The sequence below is a fragment of the Falco cherrug genome, chromosome 2, assembly GCF_023634085.1.
Source record: "Falco cherrug isolate bFalChe1 chromosome 2, bFalChe1.pri, whole genome shotgun sequence".
NCBI classification, from domain to species: domain Eukaryota; kingdom Metazoa; phylum Chordata; class Aves; order Falconiformes; family Falconidae; genus Falco; species Falco cherrug.
The window spans coordinates 32,107,702-32,126,302 of record NC_073698.1 but is presented as its reverse complement, the minus strand read 5'-3'; the positions used below and the strand labels follow the sequence as shown (position 1 = coordinate 32,126,302).

The 18,601-nt window shown below is 42.9% G+C and overlaps 1 protein-coding gene across 8 annotated transcripts in view; it reads right to left on the bottom strand.

The window, feature by feature from the left end:
* Positions 1-14,738: 14,738 nt before the first annotated feature.
* Positions 14,739-18,601, bottom strand: part of ZC3H13 (zinc finger CCCH-type containing 13) — a 49,590-nt gene continuing 45,727 nt past the window's right edge. For all 8 annotated transcript variants that reach the window (XM_055701400.1, XM_055701402.1, XM_055701401.1 and 5 more), the window contains 2 exons: positions 17,068-17,231; positions 14,739-16,454 (listed from right to left, as the gene is read on the bottom strand). In XM_055701400.1, coding sequence (XP_055557375.1) covers positions 16,284-16,454; positions 17,068-17,231 — 335 coding nt within the window. In that variant the 3' untranslated portion in view covers positions 14,739-16,283. The remainder of the gene's footprint in view (positions 16,455-17,067; positions 17,232-18,601) is intronic.

The following is an 18,601-nucleotide window of genomic DNA, read 5'->3' as shown; positions in this document are numbered from 1 at the left end:
CAGTTCCTGGAAATTCTCCTGAGCTTTCTGGTATGGTCCTAGTAACATGTATCGGGAAGCAGAGAATGACTGCATAAAGCATTTGGCATTGATTGAATATATAGATTGGTGATGTCTCAACTTCTGTTTTAATCTTTCCATTACCCATGGTATTTTTTACAGGGAAAGCCTTATTATTTAGAAAACAATTTCTATCAGCCTTCAAATAGATGAGAAGCTGCAGCATCTTAATGGAAGGTAAATTACTGGTGCTTTCACAGCCAGAGCCTCTCCCTGGTCTGATGGAAAGGTTAACTGTTTAGCACCTCCTCAGTCTGAACACTGTTTTCCAAGTAAATGAGAATTTGGCAGAATTTGTCACAGTGTATTCATTCAATAGTGGGACAAGCATCTCCACTTTTGCTGCACCTGGCAGGGGAACGACTTGCAGGGACACATGCATCAGCAGGCTGTCCCGTGTACCAGGACCAACGTCCCCAGTCCTGGCGATGACCACTCCTTGGCTACTAGACCGGGGCTTTTGGCCACTGGAGTAGTTCAGGTGATCTGTTCCCACCTCCCTCCCCTGAAGCAAATGAGCAATTTCACTTGAGCACCAAAATCTGATTCCAGCTGAGGTGCCTAGGTGGGGAAGGCAATTGCTTTAATCCATTAAGCTACTTTAGCTCCCCGGCTTTATCTGAAACTCACAGACGGAAAGTGTCAAGGGGAACTTGATGGACTTAACTACTTAGTGCAATCAGCATTCCCGGGTGCAAATTAGGGTTTCTTGGTTACATCGCTTAAAAGGGAAACAGCCAAAAAGAAAAAGCTCTATTACAACCTTGCATGCACCATTTTGGAACCAAATCCTCATCAGATAACCTGGGCCAGCCAAAAAGTGTCTCAGAAGAGGATGGGGACAGAGGCAGTGTGGGGCTTTTGCTTTGAAGATGGCTGCAAGCCTGGAAGTCCATCTGTTTTTAAAAGGCAAGCAAATCCAGCAAAAATGCTAAAAAGCATGGAGCCAGTTAAATCAGTTGGACTGCCAGCAGACACTGGTGTGACATGTTGATTTTCCTGTCTCTCCCTGTTATTTGGTAAACCACAAAGGCTTCCCACACCTCCGTGCTGAATCCAGCTGTCACAGATCCATAGTTCAAGGCATACACTGGCATCACAGCCTTTGGATAACTGCAAGCACACTCAAGTGTGATGGATAATGAAAGTGGCTTTTGGCATCAGGCTTTTAAAGACCACCCCCCCACCCCCACCCCCCCCGGCTATTACTGTGTTTAGATTTTGAGAAGAGGGAACTGTTTTGACAAAGGGGAATGCTAAAACCCACCCCCAGCTCTGCCTGTGTGTGGGCAGCAGATGTGAGGCTCAGACGGGTCCCTTCCATCCCATGTCTTTGTACTGCCTCAGCCCCAGATTTCCATGCAAAAGTCATGGAGGGCCACGGGAGAAATTGGGAAAGCATGTGGAGCTGGCACCAAACGTGGGGGCAGCTCCCCAGGCTCTCAAGTGAAACTGCTGCAGCACCAGGACCCTGTCACCCAGGCCAAGCCCCGGGATGCCTCATCCCCACCGCAGACCCCTTTCTCAAAGACATCTTGAAACCTTGACCAGGTGTCCCAAAGCCCGCATGTCCCACCCCCACCACACCAACCCGCTTAAAACAAAACCTAAAATGCTTCATTACCCTTCATGAGGTTATTAAAGGCAATGAAGTGGGGGACTCTGGGAGGTGAAGGCTACTTCCAGTGTCACTAAATCAGGAGGGGTGTAACAGCTGAACAACGTGCCCTTTTACAAGGGTTTGAAAGTCAAAGTCAGAGGCACCAGGAAGATTTATTTTTATATTGGCCTTTATAATACGCTCAGGCATTTTCTTCCATAAAGCGTCTCTTCTGAGTTTTGCTCTGACACCCTGACCAGATGCCAGGGTGCCCATTTTTCCCCCTTCACTCCCTGGTCAGGAGCTGACTGATCTCTGGTAGCTTCACCCCTGCCTGTGTTTTACTGGGGAACAGCATTCTGCCCTTATGTCCACTGGGTCCATCTCAAAACAGTGGTCATTACCCAGAATTTCCCTTCATCCATCCCTCCTGACTTCTTTTTCCTTACACACTTTTTCTTCTTACTATTTTTTTGACTCTCAATCTTTTTTCCCCGCAAGTTGCCAATTTCTGGATTTTCTGGCCCTTCTTTCACCTTTAGGGTCAGGGCTTTGTTCTTTCTCTGGGTGACAGTCACCACCTTAGGACCTAGCAGGCTGGCAGAAGAGGCAGACCAGCGGTGCCCTGGCAGGGGGAGATCGTGGCCGCTTGCAGAGCAGTTTCTTCATTTATATAGCCCTCAGTCCAGCTCCAGGCCTGAGGAGAGCACAGCTTTCTCTGTGTTTCTCTCATCACCTCCAAAGAAGGTCTCCAACTGTTTCCTAACCCCATGGCTGTTACAATTGTCCCCCCAAAACTAAGACATACCATGATTTAGAGGGTTTTTATTCCACAATCCAGTCTCTGTTCCCCAGACCCAGGGCGCTGCTGGCTGATGGTTAATGGTAATAGCTGCATGGATGAGAACCAGGAGTAAATTGAAGGCCCCCTTGAAAACAGGGGAAACAGATGTTTGGAAGGCTCACACTCCTCATCATTAACTTGCGAATGTAAATGCCTGCTAATTCTTCATTTTATTGCCCAGCCTCATGCTCAATGTCAAAGAGAACAATCCTGCAGGGATGCTTCATACATCAACTCTGAAGGTCATGGCAGTGGTGGAAATGTACCTAAACAGGAGAGGGGAAAGGGGTTGGGGGGCTGCTGTTGCAGCCGGTGGGCTGTGGCTGGGAATAAAAGGGTCTCCTGAACAGCTGTGAGAAAATGAAATACCAGAGTCCAACAGCAGAGAGGGAGCCCTGTCCTGGGCACGCAGGACTACTGGAGTTGAAGATTATCCTTAGCTGGATTCCTGACTACTTTTGGTGTTCAGATTTTTTCAGTAAAGAGCCATGACATTTTTTTGCCTGGAAGGAAGTTTGTGAAGGACAGATCCCTGAATCCAACATGACTGTGTTGGGAGCTGGGTCTGTCCTGGAGAGTGAAAGATTTTTCTCTGTGTAGAGGGGAGCTTTTGACTAGCTGGTGAACAGAGATTTAACAATATCTCCTCACTCTCTTGCTTCTTTTTCCAGACATTTATTCATACTCTTTTCCCCTGGTTTTCCATTTCAGCTTTCCTTCCCTCTTTTCCTGAACACTGTCACTGCTCAGCGCTAGCTGTCAGGGCTCAGGACCAGAAATGTGGTGGTGAGCTGGCAGGGGACAACAGCATTTTGCACTCTCTGACCCTGTCACTTAGACCTCCACACTGAAGCTCACACTCCATCATGATCTAACTCCTGCACAGAAACAATCCTGCAAGAAAGCATTCATAAGGAGATTTTACTGAGGTCAACACTTCAACAAGTTTGCGGTGGTGTGTCTAGAAGGTTCTCACCCTTACCGCAGCAGCTCAGCTGGCCTCCACTGCAGCAAGAGGGACGGGGCATTGCTTGTGGGAGAAGGCATACTTCTAGCTGCAAGAGCCTAGAAGACACAGGACATGCAATGAGTCCTCTAACCCACAGCACAAAGGAGTGGTTTACCAGATCTTGATGCACAGCAGGGAGCACTGCTGACAATATTAAAGCTGGATTTACAATGCAAAGGCTTAACTAGCAAGCTGTATTTCCTTGCAAATGGATTTCTGTGAATGCATGTACGGAAAACACAGCAGCATGGATGAGTGGAGCAGAGCTGAGGCAGGCAGGTGCATCCAGCATGAGCACTTTACTGTGTTAGTCGGGAGATCAGTGGAAACTCCTCTCATGTTCTCTTAATGTCTAGAGTTTCGCTTAATAAGCAGAGAAAACATGCATATTTATTCTAACCTTTAACTGTGCATACAAAGCATAGGTCAAATATATATTTGAAGACAGCATGACCACAGCGGTATTCCTTGGGGAATCTGAGTAATAAAAAGGCATCTAAAAGTTTTCCACTTAACCAGCCTCTCTATATCATCATGGACACTTGTCCACACTTGAAATGTGACAGTTTAATAACTATGAAGCAACTGGAAATAATAATTGAGAAGATGGCTGGCTAGAGCAATATTAATTATCTGTAACAAATACATCAAGCCAATATGCTGTTGTACATGTAAGATTAGCTTCGGCTAGTCCATTAAAAGGTCAGCATGAAACGAGGGGTAGGAAAACAACATCTCTGATTTGTGGACTTACGCTGTAGACAGCCAGGAGTGAGGTAGTCCAGCCCACATCCCAATGTTTATAAAAGCACAGGGGTATGTTTTTCTAATCAATCACTTCCCATTTATGAATACCAGCTCATACTCGCCAAACACAAACTGTGTGCACATGTACAAAGACTATTTTTGATTAGCAGCTAAGACCCACCCCTGAAAAGGCCACAGGCACAGAGGGACGCCACAGCTGTGCCTACAACCAGGATAACATCTTGGCTGGGAACAACCCTCCTTTATCTTTGAGGAATAAAAAATGCACAGTAATCAGGCAAGGGAGATATCCAAAGTACAGTTAATTTTGGTGAGGCATATTGATCATTTTGCAGTAGTAATGAAGTGAGGCAATATTTAGAGGTCTCCAAGGGTATGCTAATCAAGGAGGTTTTGCCTTGGTGCTTCAATGTGATGCATTAGAGACAGCATGGACAACAGAGAAACCAGTCAACAGACCACTAAGCGATGATCTGTACTATGACCGCATCCCCTAAGTGCAAGTTTCTCATCAATATTCAAGTGTGCATAGCAAAAGACCATAAAATAAACCTGTTAGATGTCAAAGGCTAGTCACAGAGGAGTCAGGAAAACAGGGACTTCACCTTGTCTAGACACGCCCAGGCTTTTGGTGAGGTGGGGGTGTGCAATATATTAAACCTGAAGCCAGCAAGAATTCAGACAAGATAAAACCCTAACATCAAAAATACGGGTATGCATGAATGCATTTTTGTCACAACACTACTTTCATCTCATACATGCTTTGCCTAGTCTTTTTGAGATTGTTTCATACAAAATAAACATAATCACACATTGAGTATAATATTCATATCATGGCATGCAGGCATACACAGAGTCAACATCTTCAAGTTGGGTATAGGGATGGAAGCTGGTCTCATGAAGGACAGGGACTAGTATGGAAGCAACTGTAGTGACAGAGAGATATCTGCTCTGAATTGCTAACACCAGACACTTAAGCACCAATTACTCCTTTCCAGCCTTTCTTTTTATGGAATCTTTCTCTTCTCCCAAAACATGTAACCTGTATGTTAAAAGGGACTTAAAAGACAGTAGGTAACTTCTTGTGCAAGTTTAATATTAAGTATGAGCACCTTGCTCCGTGGCTAAGACCTGAGCGCTCACTATAAAAATGCCATGAAGCACAAGGACAGTCTGGTCACTGCCTTTTACTGTTTCATCAAATTGTATCAAGCAGAAGGTTTATTAAACTCATTAATATGAAGAGTTTTTTTAAAATTTTGTTTGTCTTTTTAGGATAAGCAGATGACATTAGAGTTTGCTTCAGATTCTGTCTTCCTCATCAGGATAACCTGCTTACTACAGAGAAGTGTGACAAGTTTAAATTATGCTGCAACAGAACAGTGGTGAAAAACGCTGAATCTAAATAAGATTTTTAGTACAGCTTTCTTATCAGAAGTAGAAAGAGCACGGTTACTCATACACGCATGTACACTCACTCATACACATAGCCAATGAATCTTATGACATTATTAATGAAGATGTTTGGCTTTGTTGTTTTTAATGCCTAAAATATCTACTTTGTTGGATGGCTAACTTTAATGTCATATTGGTCTCAGAGTTCCCCCTGAGGGAACTTGCAATCTGTATTAACAACCCAATTCAACAGAGAGGCCCATTTAACACTCTTATTAGCTCAGTACAAAGATTAATTAAGCAATAATCTCTTCTGAACAGCTCCTCATCAGTGGTTGATAACATGTTAGTTAACTTCCTAAGGCTAGATCTAGGATGGGGAATGTTCTAGTGAGCTGGTTAACTGTTTTAGCAATTATTAACAGTTTTATTGCCAATATAAATTGTACTTCATAATTTGTAACCAGAGCAGTGTTCATAAAGAGTTATCTGCAAAAAAAGCAGATTTAACCATGTAGATAGAAAGCCAGTCATTTAACCAGCAGGGGTCTAAGACTCAATTAGAAAGAAGGCCATGCTGAAGATAACTCTCTCTACAACGGTATCTGCGAAGTTCTTTATAAAGTATTTTTAAATGTGCCTAAGACCTTTGTTGGCTTTTTGAATGTTTTTATTTACAACACCTTTCTATTGCTGTCTAATAACCCTTCCGTGATTCCTTTTCCAGCACAGCCTGTGTGGAGCTGCCAGGCTGCAAACAGCAGCACATGCCCAGCAGTGGAGGGAGGAGCAGGGCAGAAGCAACAGCTAAGAAGAAATTGGGATCAGGCTTTGTATTGCTCTGCCCACTACTAATCCAGGTCAAAAGCTGCATAAAATTTAATTTTTGTAAGGCTGGAAAAAAACTTTCCCAGCTCTTGATCGGGAACGTGTGATGAATTGCAAAGGTACCCAAGCCTTGCAGAAGGGAGAGGGAAAAAACCAGCAATTCAATTTAGTTTAGGGTTACACTGGTGTTTCCTCCATCCCTTTATGAGACAGTGTCAGCATTTATCAAAGTAGGTTACAACATTTCCAGATGAGTGGACCTTGTGCTTTTGTGCCTTGCTTTAAAACAGTGATACCATGTAAATCCTCCTAAAGATGCAGATTGCAAACATTTGGGACGCCCTTGCTTATAGGCAGCCCAAAGCGTGATCAGCCTTGCAGGGTAGTGACCAACATGTTGATGCTCCTCCTCAGCGCTGCCGCCTCTCCTGCGCACAGCTGGAAGCACCATGCTGAGCCCATGGGCCCCACCGAGACCACCGCAGAGGCACCCGACACGCTTCTGCACAACGGCAGAAACTCTGCTGCCTGTGTTCATGCAAGTCTAAGGCAGGTGGCCGCCCACACTCTGCTGTCCTGTGGCCAGAACAACCCCTGGAAACTGTAGGAAAAACATATGTATATATTTCAGTAACAATAAGGGACAAAAGCCAAGGAAACTCCTTTAGCTCTGTACCTAATATTCCTTTTTCAATACACAAACCAATACAACAGCTATCAGGTACTTTTAGAGCAACACAAAATATTTCTAAAGAAAAAAAAAAAAAGCCCCCACCTGACAAATTCTCCTCTACTGTTCTCAGGTGAAGAGCTGAAACCCAATTTCTATGGTACAGAAGCAAGCAGGGAAGGAAAGCATCTTTCCAGATATTGGATTTATCACTTTGGTAGTATATCAATTTAATCATGTCATTCTCTTCACAGTTCACATTGGTTTATATAGGTGAAAATTAAGAGTTGAATCTCCCGTACATAAATGTGATTTTTTCTTTCTGTCCAGATGTGCATGGCTGAGCTGAGGCTGGAACTGATACATGCCTGTTGCCAGAAAAAGAAAAAAGAAAGTCTGACTCTGAAATTCTCTATCCAGTCATCTTATTTATTAACTACCCAGCACATTTTATTATAGGCTCCAGTAATTTAATGGAAAATCAGGCTGATTTCTGCTCATATGGTATTTGATCAGTATTAAATTGCTTTTCCTAAAATGCTGCTGAAGTGGGACCCTGATTTGAGTGTTTCCTTATGAATGAGCCTTGTGGTTATGCAGCACTTCTGTGATGACATTAACATGTAGATGGTGATGCCATTGGTCCTGTGTTCCAGGAAAAGGCTCATGTGCCCATTCAAACATGTACACTTAACAGAACAGCTGGTTTTCACAGGTTTAGAAACACTTTAAATTAAGCGGGGTTTATCAGTCTTTTTTTTTTTTTTTTTTTTTTTTTTAAGCTTCAGATCTGCCAAGATTCCATGCTTCCACCTGGGTCAGAGGATGCCAAGATTTACACTAAGCTGTCATCAGACAGCACTCTCCATTTTTTATGTATAGTTATGAATGCAGCATTAACTAGATCAAACAACAAGATAGAATCATGCATCACGGACCACACACGCCTTAGAGTCTCCTGATGAATAGGCAAGGCCATCTTTATAATTTGTGCACCGAGAAAGAAAAAAAAAAGGGGGGGAGTATAGATTATAGCAATAAAAATGGAAATTAAAGGGATGAATACAGCAACTAGATTATGCTATCATTCCAAAGCAGACAGAGGAGAAGTCACGGTTGTCCATTTACGTTTTGACAGTTCATGCATCAGATGAAATTTGCAAAGAGGGGTACCACTGCTTCAAGAAAGTGGAAAGCAGAATAGTTGCTGCTAAGTGTGAATTTAACAGTGCATTTATTTGGGCAACTTGCTTTTGGATAAGCTGGCAAGAAAGTCTTTTGCATAAAGGAAAAAAAAAAATTCAGATTGTGCAGGAAAAATGGCCCAGTCAGGTGTGTTATCTGTTAATTCATCCCTCTCTTACAGTTGTCCTAACCAGACACCTCAAAGTAAAATTCAAAAGCCATCAGATAGGGTCTCCTAATTTCTACCAGTTAGACACAGGCTGATGTAGCCTTCTCACAAGGTCTTACAGTCTCCAAGAGATGAGCCGTTTAAGTCTCACATACATTAAGTCCCACATATATGACATCCTGCAAGATTCAAACACGCCCAGGATGGCTCCGTTTGGATGATTCTGTGACCGAACGTGGCCTGTCCCAGCCTGAACGCTTCGCCACACAAATCCCCTGTGTAATTTGGCAGCTGGGTCAGGGGCTTTTCCCAACAGGCAGCCACCTGATTTCAGGAACCAGGGCAGCTTGCTCATACAGAAGCAAACCGCTGGGTACTAGGAGCTCACAATGCCTGAGAGCCTTCCCAATTGTGTATAAATTAATGTAATATAGGCTGCTATAGATGCAGTCTTGGTTTACTTCCCAGGAACAACTGTGTATATTGGCAGCATGCTCAATCCTTTTGAAAATCTTGCTAAGTTTTAACTTCTGCAATGTCCTTGAACTCTAAGCCTAATTAGGCACTGTGAGGAAGACAAGAATTTCCGTTCTATTATTCAATTATGCCACTCTTTAATTTTACTGAATTACAGCTGAGCTCTGTCATAAGGAGTAGGTAAAAAAGTATTTTCTGTCCTCCTTTTTCTGGACGACTATTTCATATATTTTAATCTTACCTACTATTACTCCTCTCCTTTCTAAGGACATAGTCCCAATCTTCTATAGAAAGTACAAGATCTTCTGTGCCTTCCCTGAGTTCTCCCGTTTGTCAGTAAACTTTCTTGCATTAGGAGCCTACTCATAGCACAGCTTCTACCTTTGCATACATCATCTTTTTGTGTATTCTTCTGGTTTTGCCTTTACACGTATCTCTCTACAACAGATTGAAATTTTCTGTGAACTGTAGGTTTCCTTCTGGCGCTGATATCGCTAACTTATGGCACTATAAGGTATAGACATTGATTAAATTTCCCTGTGAGTGATACGTCAATGTGTCGGGCTGACCCTGGCAGGACGCAGGTGCCCACCAAAGCGGCTCTACCGCTGCCCTCCTCAGCTGGGCAGGGAGAGAAAATGTAAGGAAAGGCCGGTGGGTCGAGGTGAGGGCAGGGAGAGATCGCTCGGCAGTGACCCTCACGGGCAGGGCAGGCTCCGCTTGGGGACATTAGTTTGTTACGGATCAAATCAGGTCAAGATATCAGGGCCCTTTCTGAGAAAGGCTTTGTTCATTGTCTGGGTGCCAGGTTGCAGAGTGATGATGTCTTAAAATGTAGTGAGGAAACAACTAACACTACATCTGGCTCTCTGAGCTCCCCTGCAAATCAGTTCTGTGCCCACCCGCCTGCAACGAGGGGCTGCCCAAAGCCTCCCAATGGGGGGTGTGCCCAGAGCCTCCCACAGCTTAAATACTGACCTGGGAAGAAGAGAGCTCCTCAGGTGAGCATGGAGGGAGCAAACAGCTCAGCGGTGTGTGAGCTGGCTGCAAAGGTGCTCTGCTGCATGTAGGCGTATTCCAGGGCAGAACTTGGCTGGGTAAGTGATTGTATATAAGCAGTGCTTATGTATGCAGTGGGGGATCTCATCTGGGGTCCATGCCTTCATATGCCACAGGTAAGATAATGAGAAATATATGCAAATCTTAAAAAAACCTTCCTCCACCCCTCCCTTCTTCCTGAGCTCAACTTCACTCCCAGGGGCCGGGAATGTGGCTGGGGTCAGTCCCTCACAGGCTGCCTCTGCCGCTCCTTCCCCTCAGGGGCGGCTCCTCACACCCCTCCCCTGCCCCAGCCGGGTCCCCCCACGGGTGCCGTCCTTCAGGCACAGCCGGCTCCAGCCTGGGTCCCCCCGGGGTCCCCAGCCCCGCCAGCAAACCTGCCCCAGCCCGGGCTCCTCTCCCCGCGGGGCCACAGGCCCTGCCAGGAGCTGCTCCAGCGTGGGCTGCCCACGGGTCACAGCCTCCCTCGGGCACCCACCTGCTCCGGCGTGGGGCCTCCAGGGGCTGCCGGTGGGGATCTGCTCCTCCGTGGGCCTCCCCGGGCTGAGGGGGACAGCCTGCCTCAGCGTGGGCTTCACCGCGGGCTGGGGGGAACCTCTGCTCCGGGCCTGGAGCCCCCTGCCCCTCCTGCCTGCCATGGCGGCTGCGGGGTGGTTGCTCTCACCTGCTCTCACTCCTCTCTCCAGCTGCAGGCTGTTGCACAGGTTTTTTCCCCCTTCTAAAATATGTTGTCCCAGAGGTGATACCACCATTGCTAACAGTCTCAGCCTGGGCCAGTGGTTGGGTCCATATTGGAGCCAGCTGGCACTGGCTCTGTCGGACAAGGGGGAAGCTTCTGGCATCTTCTCACAGAAGCCACCCCTGTAGCCCCCTGCTACCAACACCTTGCCACACAAACCCAATACAGTCAGTTTGGACATCTTGATTGCTGACTGGCAGAAGGACTTGAAATAAGCTAAATGAGTGTGCCACACGGGAGAAAATGCATCTCCTTAGGTTTTTCTCTGGTTTTAACTGTGATTTGCAAATTTTCTCATCTTACTTCTCAGTCAACTCCTTCCCAAATCACAAATGTACAGGGAGGTCACCACTGTGAGCTGTTTGTGATGAGATGTGATCATTTAATCCTCTGTTTTACCTTCAATTTCTCAGTTAATTTTTAATTCATGTCATTTCTTTATCCTCCACTTGCTACAGTTTAATTTTTTCTAGTAACCTTGTGTGAGACGTTTCAAAAGTCCTCTGAAACCTCTTGCCAACACATTTTCTGTGAGCATGCAAGACAGACATAGGAATGATATCCGAGACAGAGGCAACTGCAGTTCTCATGCTGACACAAAGCACCTTTACAATTCAGAGAAAGTAAATCTTCCATGCACCTATTCCAGGTCCTTCGGGGGCTTCCAGTATCCATCTTAAATGTACACATGGGCAGCTTAGGCTCACCTGGGTTTTTTTGCTGACCTTCAGTTTTTTCTCCCTATTTCTCACTTTCCCGTTTTTTTTCAGGAGACGGCATTAATACTCCATGCTTCTCCTGACTCATGGCTCACTGTATCTGTAGGCTGAATCCAACTTCTGTGAGTATAGAGCAAGGCAGACCAGGTAAGAATTTGTAGGTACTACAGAGAGCAGTAAAAGCACTCCTCTCCGTGCTGGAAACACCCCTCTGGAGCCATGTTAGCTAAGGCTACACTGCCTGTTTCTAGAGCTCTTTCACTAGTGCATTGTGCGCTCATTTAGCGCACCTAGATCCTCCTGTTTCCTTCATTGTGATGAGTGAGCTCCTGGCTTGTAGAAGTGTGAAGTCACTCTCCCAGGCTGACAACTACAACCCATGCTACTCAATTCTGTCCCATTTCTACTACACCCTTCCTCAAGTACTTTGCGCACAGTGCCCCAAGCACCCCTCATACATATAATATTTTCAAACAACAAATTTAATTATCGGGTAGATGATCCCCATCATGAAGCAGAAAATCCCCATCCAATACTTCAGTCATCCCTCTTGTTCAGGAACTGCATGCTTGCAACCAGCGCAACCCTTTCACATGTGAACTTAAAATCTGGCAGCACACTGCTTTGTGCCACAGCAGTTTGCTCTAGCATGTCTGACTCTTCAGTCTTTAAAGGCAACACCTTGACTTCATTACTAAGCGCGGGGGGGGGGGGGGTGGGGGGTGTGGGGTGTGGTGTGTGTGGGAAGCAAGCCTGTGGTAGATGCATCCCTGGCAGTGAAAGGTTATATCAAGAAATTAAACTTCCCCAAATACACTTATCTCCCCTCTTTCATAGATTGATTCCTACTGACAGCAAATGATAGTGCCTGTTCATTATAAAAAGTTTTCTTCCAAGCAACTTCAGCTACTTGTTTGTTTTTAACTTTTTTTTTTTTTAGACTTTGCCTCTCTTCTATGTTTGAACTTGATTTTGATGGGACAAATTTCCAAATTCTTAGGAGGTCAGTTTGGTTTAAGAAATCCCTTGCACATTGATGCTTGGTTACATTGCTTTACTTCTGAGTTTAGGGCTTCATTTAAGAGCTTTTTGTTGTTATTTTAACAGTACGTTTGCTATTCTTAAGCTGCCTCCTGAAACTGCATCCCAGAAACCTTGGTTGCCCACAAAACAACAAAAAGCATTTGGTACCATCACCTTGGGTTTCCCCTTAGCATTGAAGACCTGTACAGTGGAAACAACTGCTTTGTACAAAGACCCTTTGAAAAGCAGACTTTGTCTGTCACTGCAAAACAAAGGAGGTTCCTGAACTCTTTAAGCTGGTAGGAACTGTACAAATTGAGTATGTCCCGTGCTTGACCTCATATGGGTAGAGCAGCTCCTGCCAGCATCTCTGCTGAAGGGCATCCCTATGGCAGAAAAAGGAGAACACAACTGCATCAAAGCACTTCAAACAAAAGCCTTTGTTTAGTAAAATAATCTGAACTCAGTCTTTTGAGTACACTGTGCAGATGGTCCACTGTCAAAATCTGTATCTCACTCCACTAGCCGAAGTAGTAATAGCCTTGAAATATTATTTGAGATAATGAACGTGACAATATCCCTACATACAGGTCAGTCCCCTTTGTGTCTCGAGGCTCTAAAATCTGCTCTGTCTGTGAATCCGTTACGGCTACAAGATCTGCACATGGTGTTTCACCTGGGTGAAGGCCTGCCACATCTCACCAGTATACATGGCACCTTGCTCTCCTGCAGCTCCATGTTCCAGACAGCACCTCGGGGATGCTTACAACTAATTTATCATCCAACTAGGCACAGCATGGGCTTAGCAGCAAAAAGGGCTGACATCTGCTTTGGTACAGGGACCACTTTAAAGTTGTTGTCACAGCTTAAAAGGAGAAACTGAGTATGGACACGTGCCTCCCCACATTTTCAGACTTGGAGCTGGAGCACACAATGGCATCTGAGGCGTATGTTCAGCCCTGCCCACACACCACTGCCTGAAACATCACAAGCTCCTGTGTCCCCTGCTGAAGCCTTGCAAAATGAGAACTGGACTAAAATTCTTCCATCTACTCTTTTTCCACACAAAATAAAGCTAAGAGGGAAATGGGAAGAAAGAAAGAGATGGAAGAGGCTAAAAGGGCAGGCAGACCCCATCAGGAAAGCAATGAGCAACACAGGGGAGGGGAGGGAAGGTCCTAAAGCAAGTTCTCAGATTCAAACACGTTTCATACCTTTTTCTGAAACTGGGATGTGGGCAAATTTCCTTTTTGTAGTTATTCTAAAATTACCTGATGAGTTTTGTAACTCACATTCCCTGCAAACTAAACACTATTTTTTGTTAAAATGGAAATCAAAATACTCCTACACAGGAACTTCACACTTCTGGGCTCTACCTGTGCAGAAACTCTTGCCAGGCAAGAGGGGAATTGCTTGGAAAAAGATTCTTACTGCTTCCCACAGGAACAGGCATGTTTTCTGCCAGTACCGTGATGTACTTCTGCACCTGTAAGTGCTGCAAATCAAATCAAAACAAAGGTGTGTAAACGGCAATTTCAGCATTTTTGTGTAATTCCAGTAATTTCAGGGATTGATCTGCCCTGATACGTAGCAGAATGGAAAACCAGTACAAGTCAGCACTGACTTTGCCTTTCAATGGGACACTATCACTTCACGAGACATTCAGAGTAGCCCATCAAGCCTACTTTATTTTGTATTTTCTAGGGTAATGTGAAATATTCTTCTGCAAACTAAGTGCATATATACACCTTGACTGTTTTACAGGAAGAGTGTTTAAGTAAGCACAGTGTAATTAAACGCCACACAGTGAATCTATTTTGTGTACTGCAGTCTTAGACACGGCTGTTTCTAGCTATCAAACATTTTTATGTCTTTTAGAGACTGAGACTAAAACACACTTTAACATAATTGGAAGCAATGATCTAATACTTTCAGCTTAAAGGCAGAATTATTGTAGCTATAAAATAGGTGAGAATGCATTTAAATGCTGGGTGCAACAGGTTTGTTAACTCTTGCTCAGGATAAAGCACTAGTGTGTTTAAAAGACTATTTTTTATAAGCATACATAAAATCACCGATGATATTAAAAATAATAGTCATGAAGTCCCTTAAAAATGTTCAACAAGTGAAAAACTTCAGAAGATAAAAGTTTTGCCTGGATCACACAATTTAATAAGAATCAAACAAATGGTAGAAATTTCTCAAGTCATTTCTATTTGATACAAGTACATATACACTAGTGTGGGCACTTACAAAAATATAAATAAAACCCCCTCACATTTTCTTTAATAATACTTTAAACATAGTATAAGAACATTTTACTGAACACTTATGTACTAGGCATTATAGGAAAGCACTACAGTAAGAAATCTTTGTATTGGAACTGAATTGCTATTCATATTTAGGCCTTTGCTTGAAGCCAATACAACTGTCAGTAATCACAAGAGATGTGAGGCAGGCCTGCTGTTAAAGCGCACAGTCAACATCCCACCTCAGTGTGCTGCTTCCACGCGGACAAAAAAGGTAAGAAATTAATACAAAACAACTGTCAAAAAATGTAGTAGTTCACAACTGATTTTCAACCTGAATGAGAACAATGAAAACAAGCTGCTTTGCAGCAAGGCAGTATCAAGGTTAAACTATGGATTTCGTTCCTACCCTCCACAAGCAGAATTCAAAGCAACACTTCAGGATTAAACCCAGGAAAAGTAGAGAGGTGTATAGAGACTTAGTCTTAAGTTTTAGAAGTCTCATTTTCACATGGAGGACTCCACAGACTACTTAAACATATGTTACTGGTATCACTCAAAGATCCCACACAAGATATTAACTTCTCAAACTGAAAACAATTCTTACAAAATTGATCCCAGGCTTGACAAGTCTCTAATCAGGCCCTTGAAATCTGTAACACCCAGCAAAACATCATTGCTCACTGCCTTTACTGCTCACATTTGAAAACTCTTGAAACTCATCGAGTGTGAAGTACCCTCAGGTTGCTGCATGGGATTGATACTTAGTAGAATGTACAATATAGCACTAGCCCTCCTTTTGTAAGCAGCAGGAATTTTGAAAATGCTGTTAGTTTCACATATAGGCATCTAAACCTGGTCATAAATAATTTCCTGGAAGGTTTTTTTTAGTTCTTTTCATCAACAAAAAGGGGAGCCTTAAATGACTAGACCAGATTTTTGTGTCCAGAAATTAAGAGGAAACTACGTGAAAGATGGCAAAGAGCTAGAGTTTTGTCCAAATCCAGATCCACAACAGAGGCTTCTGTGAGAAGAAAGAGATTTGGAAAGTGGAGGAAGACAAACTCCCAGTAAGTGAGCTATTTAAGAAATTCCAGATGTGTACTGAAGGACCAGGGTGATGGTGGAAAACCCCATTCACAATAAGGAAAAAGATACACAGACAGTTTTCTTCAGTTTAATGTCAGGTGGTGTTATAAACTGCTAAACCCAGACATCTTCACATTATTACACTTGATGCACCATAAAAGAGGTTTATGTTACAGTGTAAGATTCAATATTATAAAACTTACAGAGAACTTCACACAGAAGTCTTTATTTTTTACCCCTTTTACTTACATCTAAACCCAGTAATTCTTATCTGTGTACAAACGGAGTTATTTTCTTCCATCTTCTAAGAGCTGCTTTCCAATGAACCAGTTCTAAATATCAATCAGTACCAACACTGGTAGTGGGACATCAACTAGAAAGTGCCACTGTGGTCATTCACTCAAGACACACACGCTTCTTGCTGGATAGCTGGTTGCGGAATTTTACTATCCTCTGTCTTTTCCTGCCCAGGAACCTGGCACACAGTCTTTCGTTTGAATAACCGTAGACTCAACCGTAACAGGTCGCTGTCCATTGCTGCAGAATTTGTGTATGTTTGCTTTGTTGCACCCTGTTGAAATTAAAAATGAAAAATAAAAAATAAAGAACAAACTGAAAACAGTGGCTTTTAACATGCAAACTCAGAAATTAACCTCAAGTACTCTCAATAATTATTAGAGCTTTAATCATAGGTATTCACTAGAAAAGACTAAGAATTAATGATTTTTCTATTAGCATGCAAGATCATAAAACCTACTGCAGTGCAAAAAAATGGCTAAAATATTTTTTCTTTCAATTTTAACTTGGAAGAACAGAATCTTATAATTCTTATAAAAGTACATGGAATCTCAAGCAGAAGAATTATTCAACAATGGTCCTTGAAATTGTATTTTAAACAATTATTTTTATGATGTATTCTCTAAATATAGGAAATATATCTCCAGAATCTAAACCTCAAAATGAGAAAAAGCACCTACTTCTAGCCTCAATCTTAATCTCTCATCCTAAGTAAAAAATAAACACCTTACAACCTCTTCAAAGAAACAGCTGTTCTCCATTATTTGAAGAACTAGGTCTACTTCAGAACAACAACCACAAAAATTATCTCCCTAGAGAAATGCTTTTTTGCATTGTGGAATCTGTGATTCTGTATTTTGACCAAGCACTATAAACAAAACACTTGCCTTTTCATTCTTCATTAGCTGCTTACGAATTGCAGAATCCCTTCGAAAGCACAGTGCTTTGCAGCAAGGGCCCAGATTACTGAGAAGACCTGCTCTCTCTTCTTTTCGTAGAAGTGCAGCCATGTTCAAGGCCCCCAGTTCATGTTCAAAAAGGTTTTCTGCATCTACAAGGAATTGATATTTGCGTATCACAAGCATGGTATTTTTGAACAGTAATGTACATTAATATGAAATTCCTTAAAGTTTTAATATTTGTATTTCTGCCTTCTAAACAATATCAAGGTTTGGGAAAAAGGATATAGCCATTTATAAAATGGCCTGAATCCTTCATCATTTAAAGGGAAGGATGGGTACCCTCGTATGTAGCTTCAGCACTGGAAAGCAGTATTTAGACAGCGAGCACTGAGAAGCCTAAAAGTCAAGTGACAGCTGTGGGACAGACGAGAAGGTATCATTTATGGTCAGACATGTGTGACAAAAGGTATTTACTACTAGCATTAATCAGGAAGTGGTCTAAGTTTCACTTCTCTGCAAGACACGAGACAACTGTACCAGTGTCAACACAGAGTCTGTATGGCTATGCAGAAGTGCAATACGACTATGTAGAGTAATTCTTTTATACATGGTGGATGAACCTGGAGAACAAGTCAACAGATGCTAACAAACTATATCCTCCTACCCGCTCATCTAAAGCATTTGTTAGCAGCACTGAAAGTGGCAGGACTAGTTTTTTAATATATTTATCAGAAGAAACAGTATACAGCTAGAACACTAACCACTTCAAGAAAAGACAGATCCTGGGGTTAGCCTTATTCTGCAACAAATTTGTTTCTATGACATGCAGACAAAGACAAAAAGTGTGCACATGGCCAGACTGCAGCTCATTGATTTATAATCCTTTTACAATAAATAGGAAGATTATGATATATTTGGGAGAAAAAAAAAAAAAAGGTAAGGTATGTAAGCTAAATCTAATCCAGCTGGCTCTCTATATTAAAATACTGGGTGTTTAGCAAAGAATTACTAGAGGCAACAATAAACCTGGGGAAAATATAGCAGCTAAAAGCAAAGACTGCTACAGCAGTTTGGCAGTATGCACACAGAAGAGAACAAATCATTTTTGTACCACCCACCCAGAGAAATCTGGATGAAGCTGAGTAAAACTAGTTTTTAAACAAGGTGAAAAGAAACAAAAAAGTTACATGAAATCAAGGTCAGGCTAAAGAGAACTGCACTGAAGTCACCAGGATGACCTCAATGGACAATCAAGACCACAAATAAGTGACAAGATGCAAAAAGGCCACTTCAAAGGTAACACTGACAGCTTGCAGAGTGTGCCTAGGTGCCAGATGCTGAGCATATCTGACACGTAAGCATGTCCATATCCTTAGAGGAAACAATTGCATTTAACAGATAAAGGGTAAGTCAGCTACAAATCTAATTCTATCATGTATCACAGATTTTTTTTTCCAAATAATTAAAAAAATCTCTGAAACAAGCAAGCATTTCCTTTTTCCTGCATTTCACTGTATTA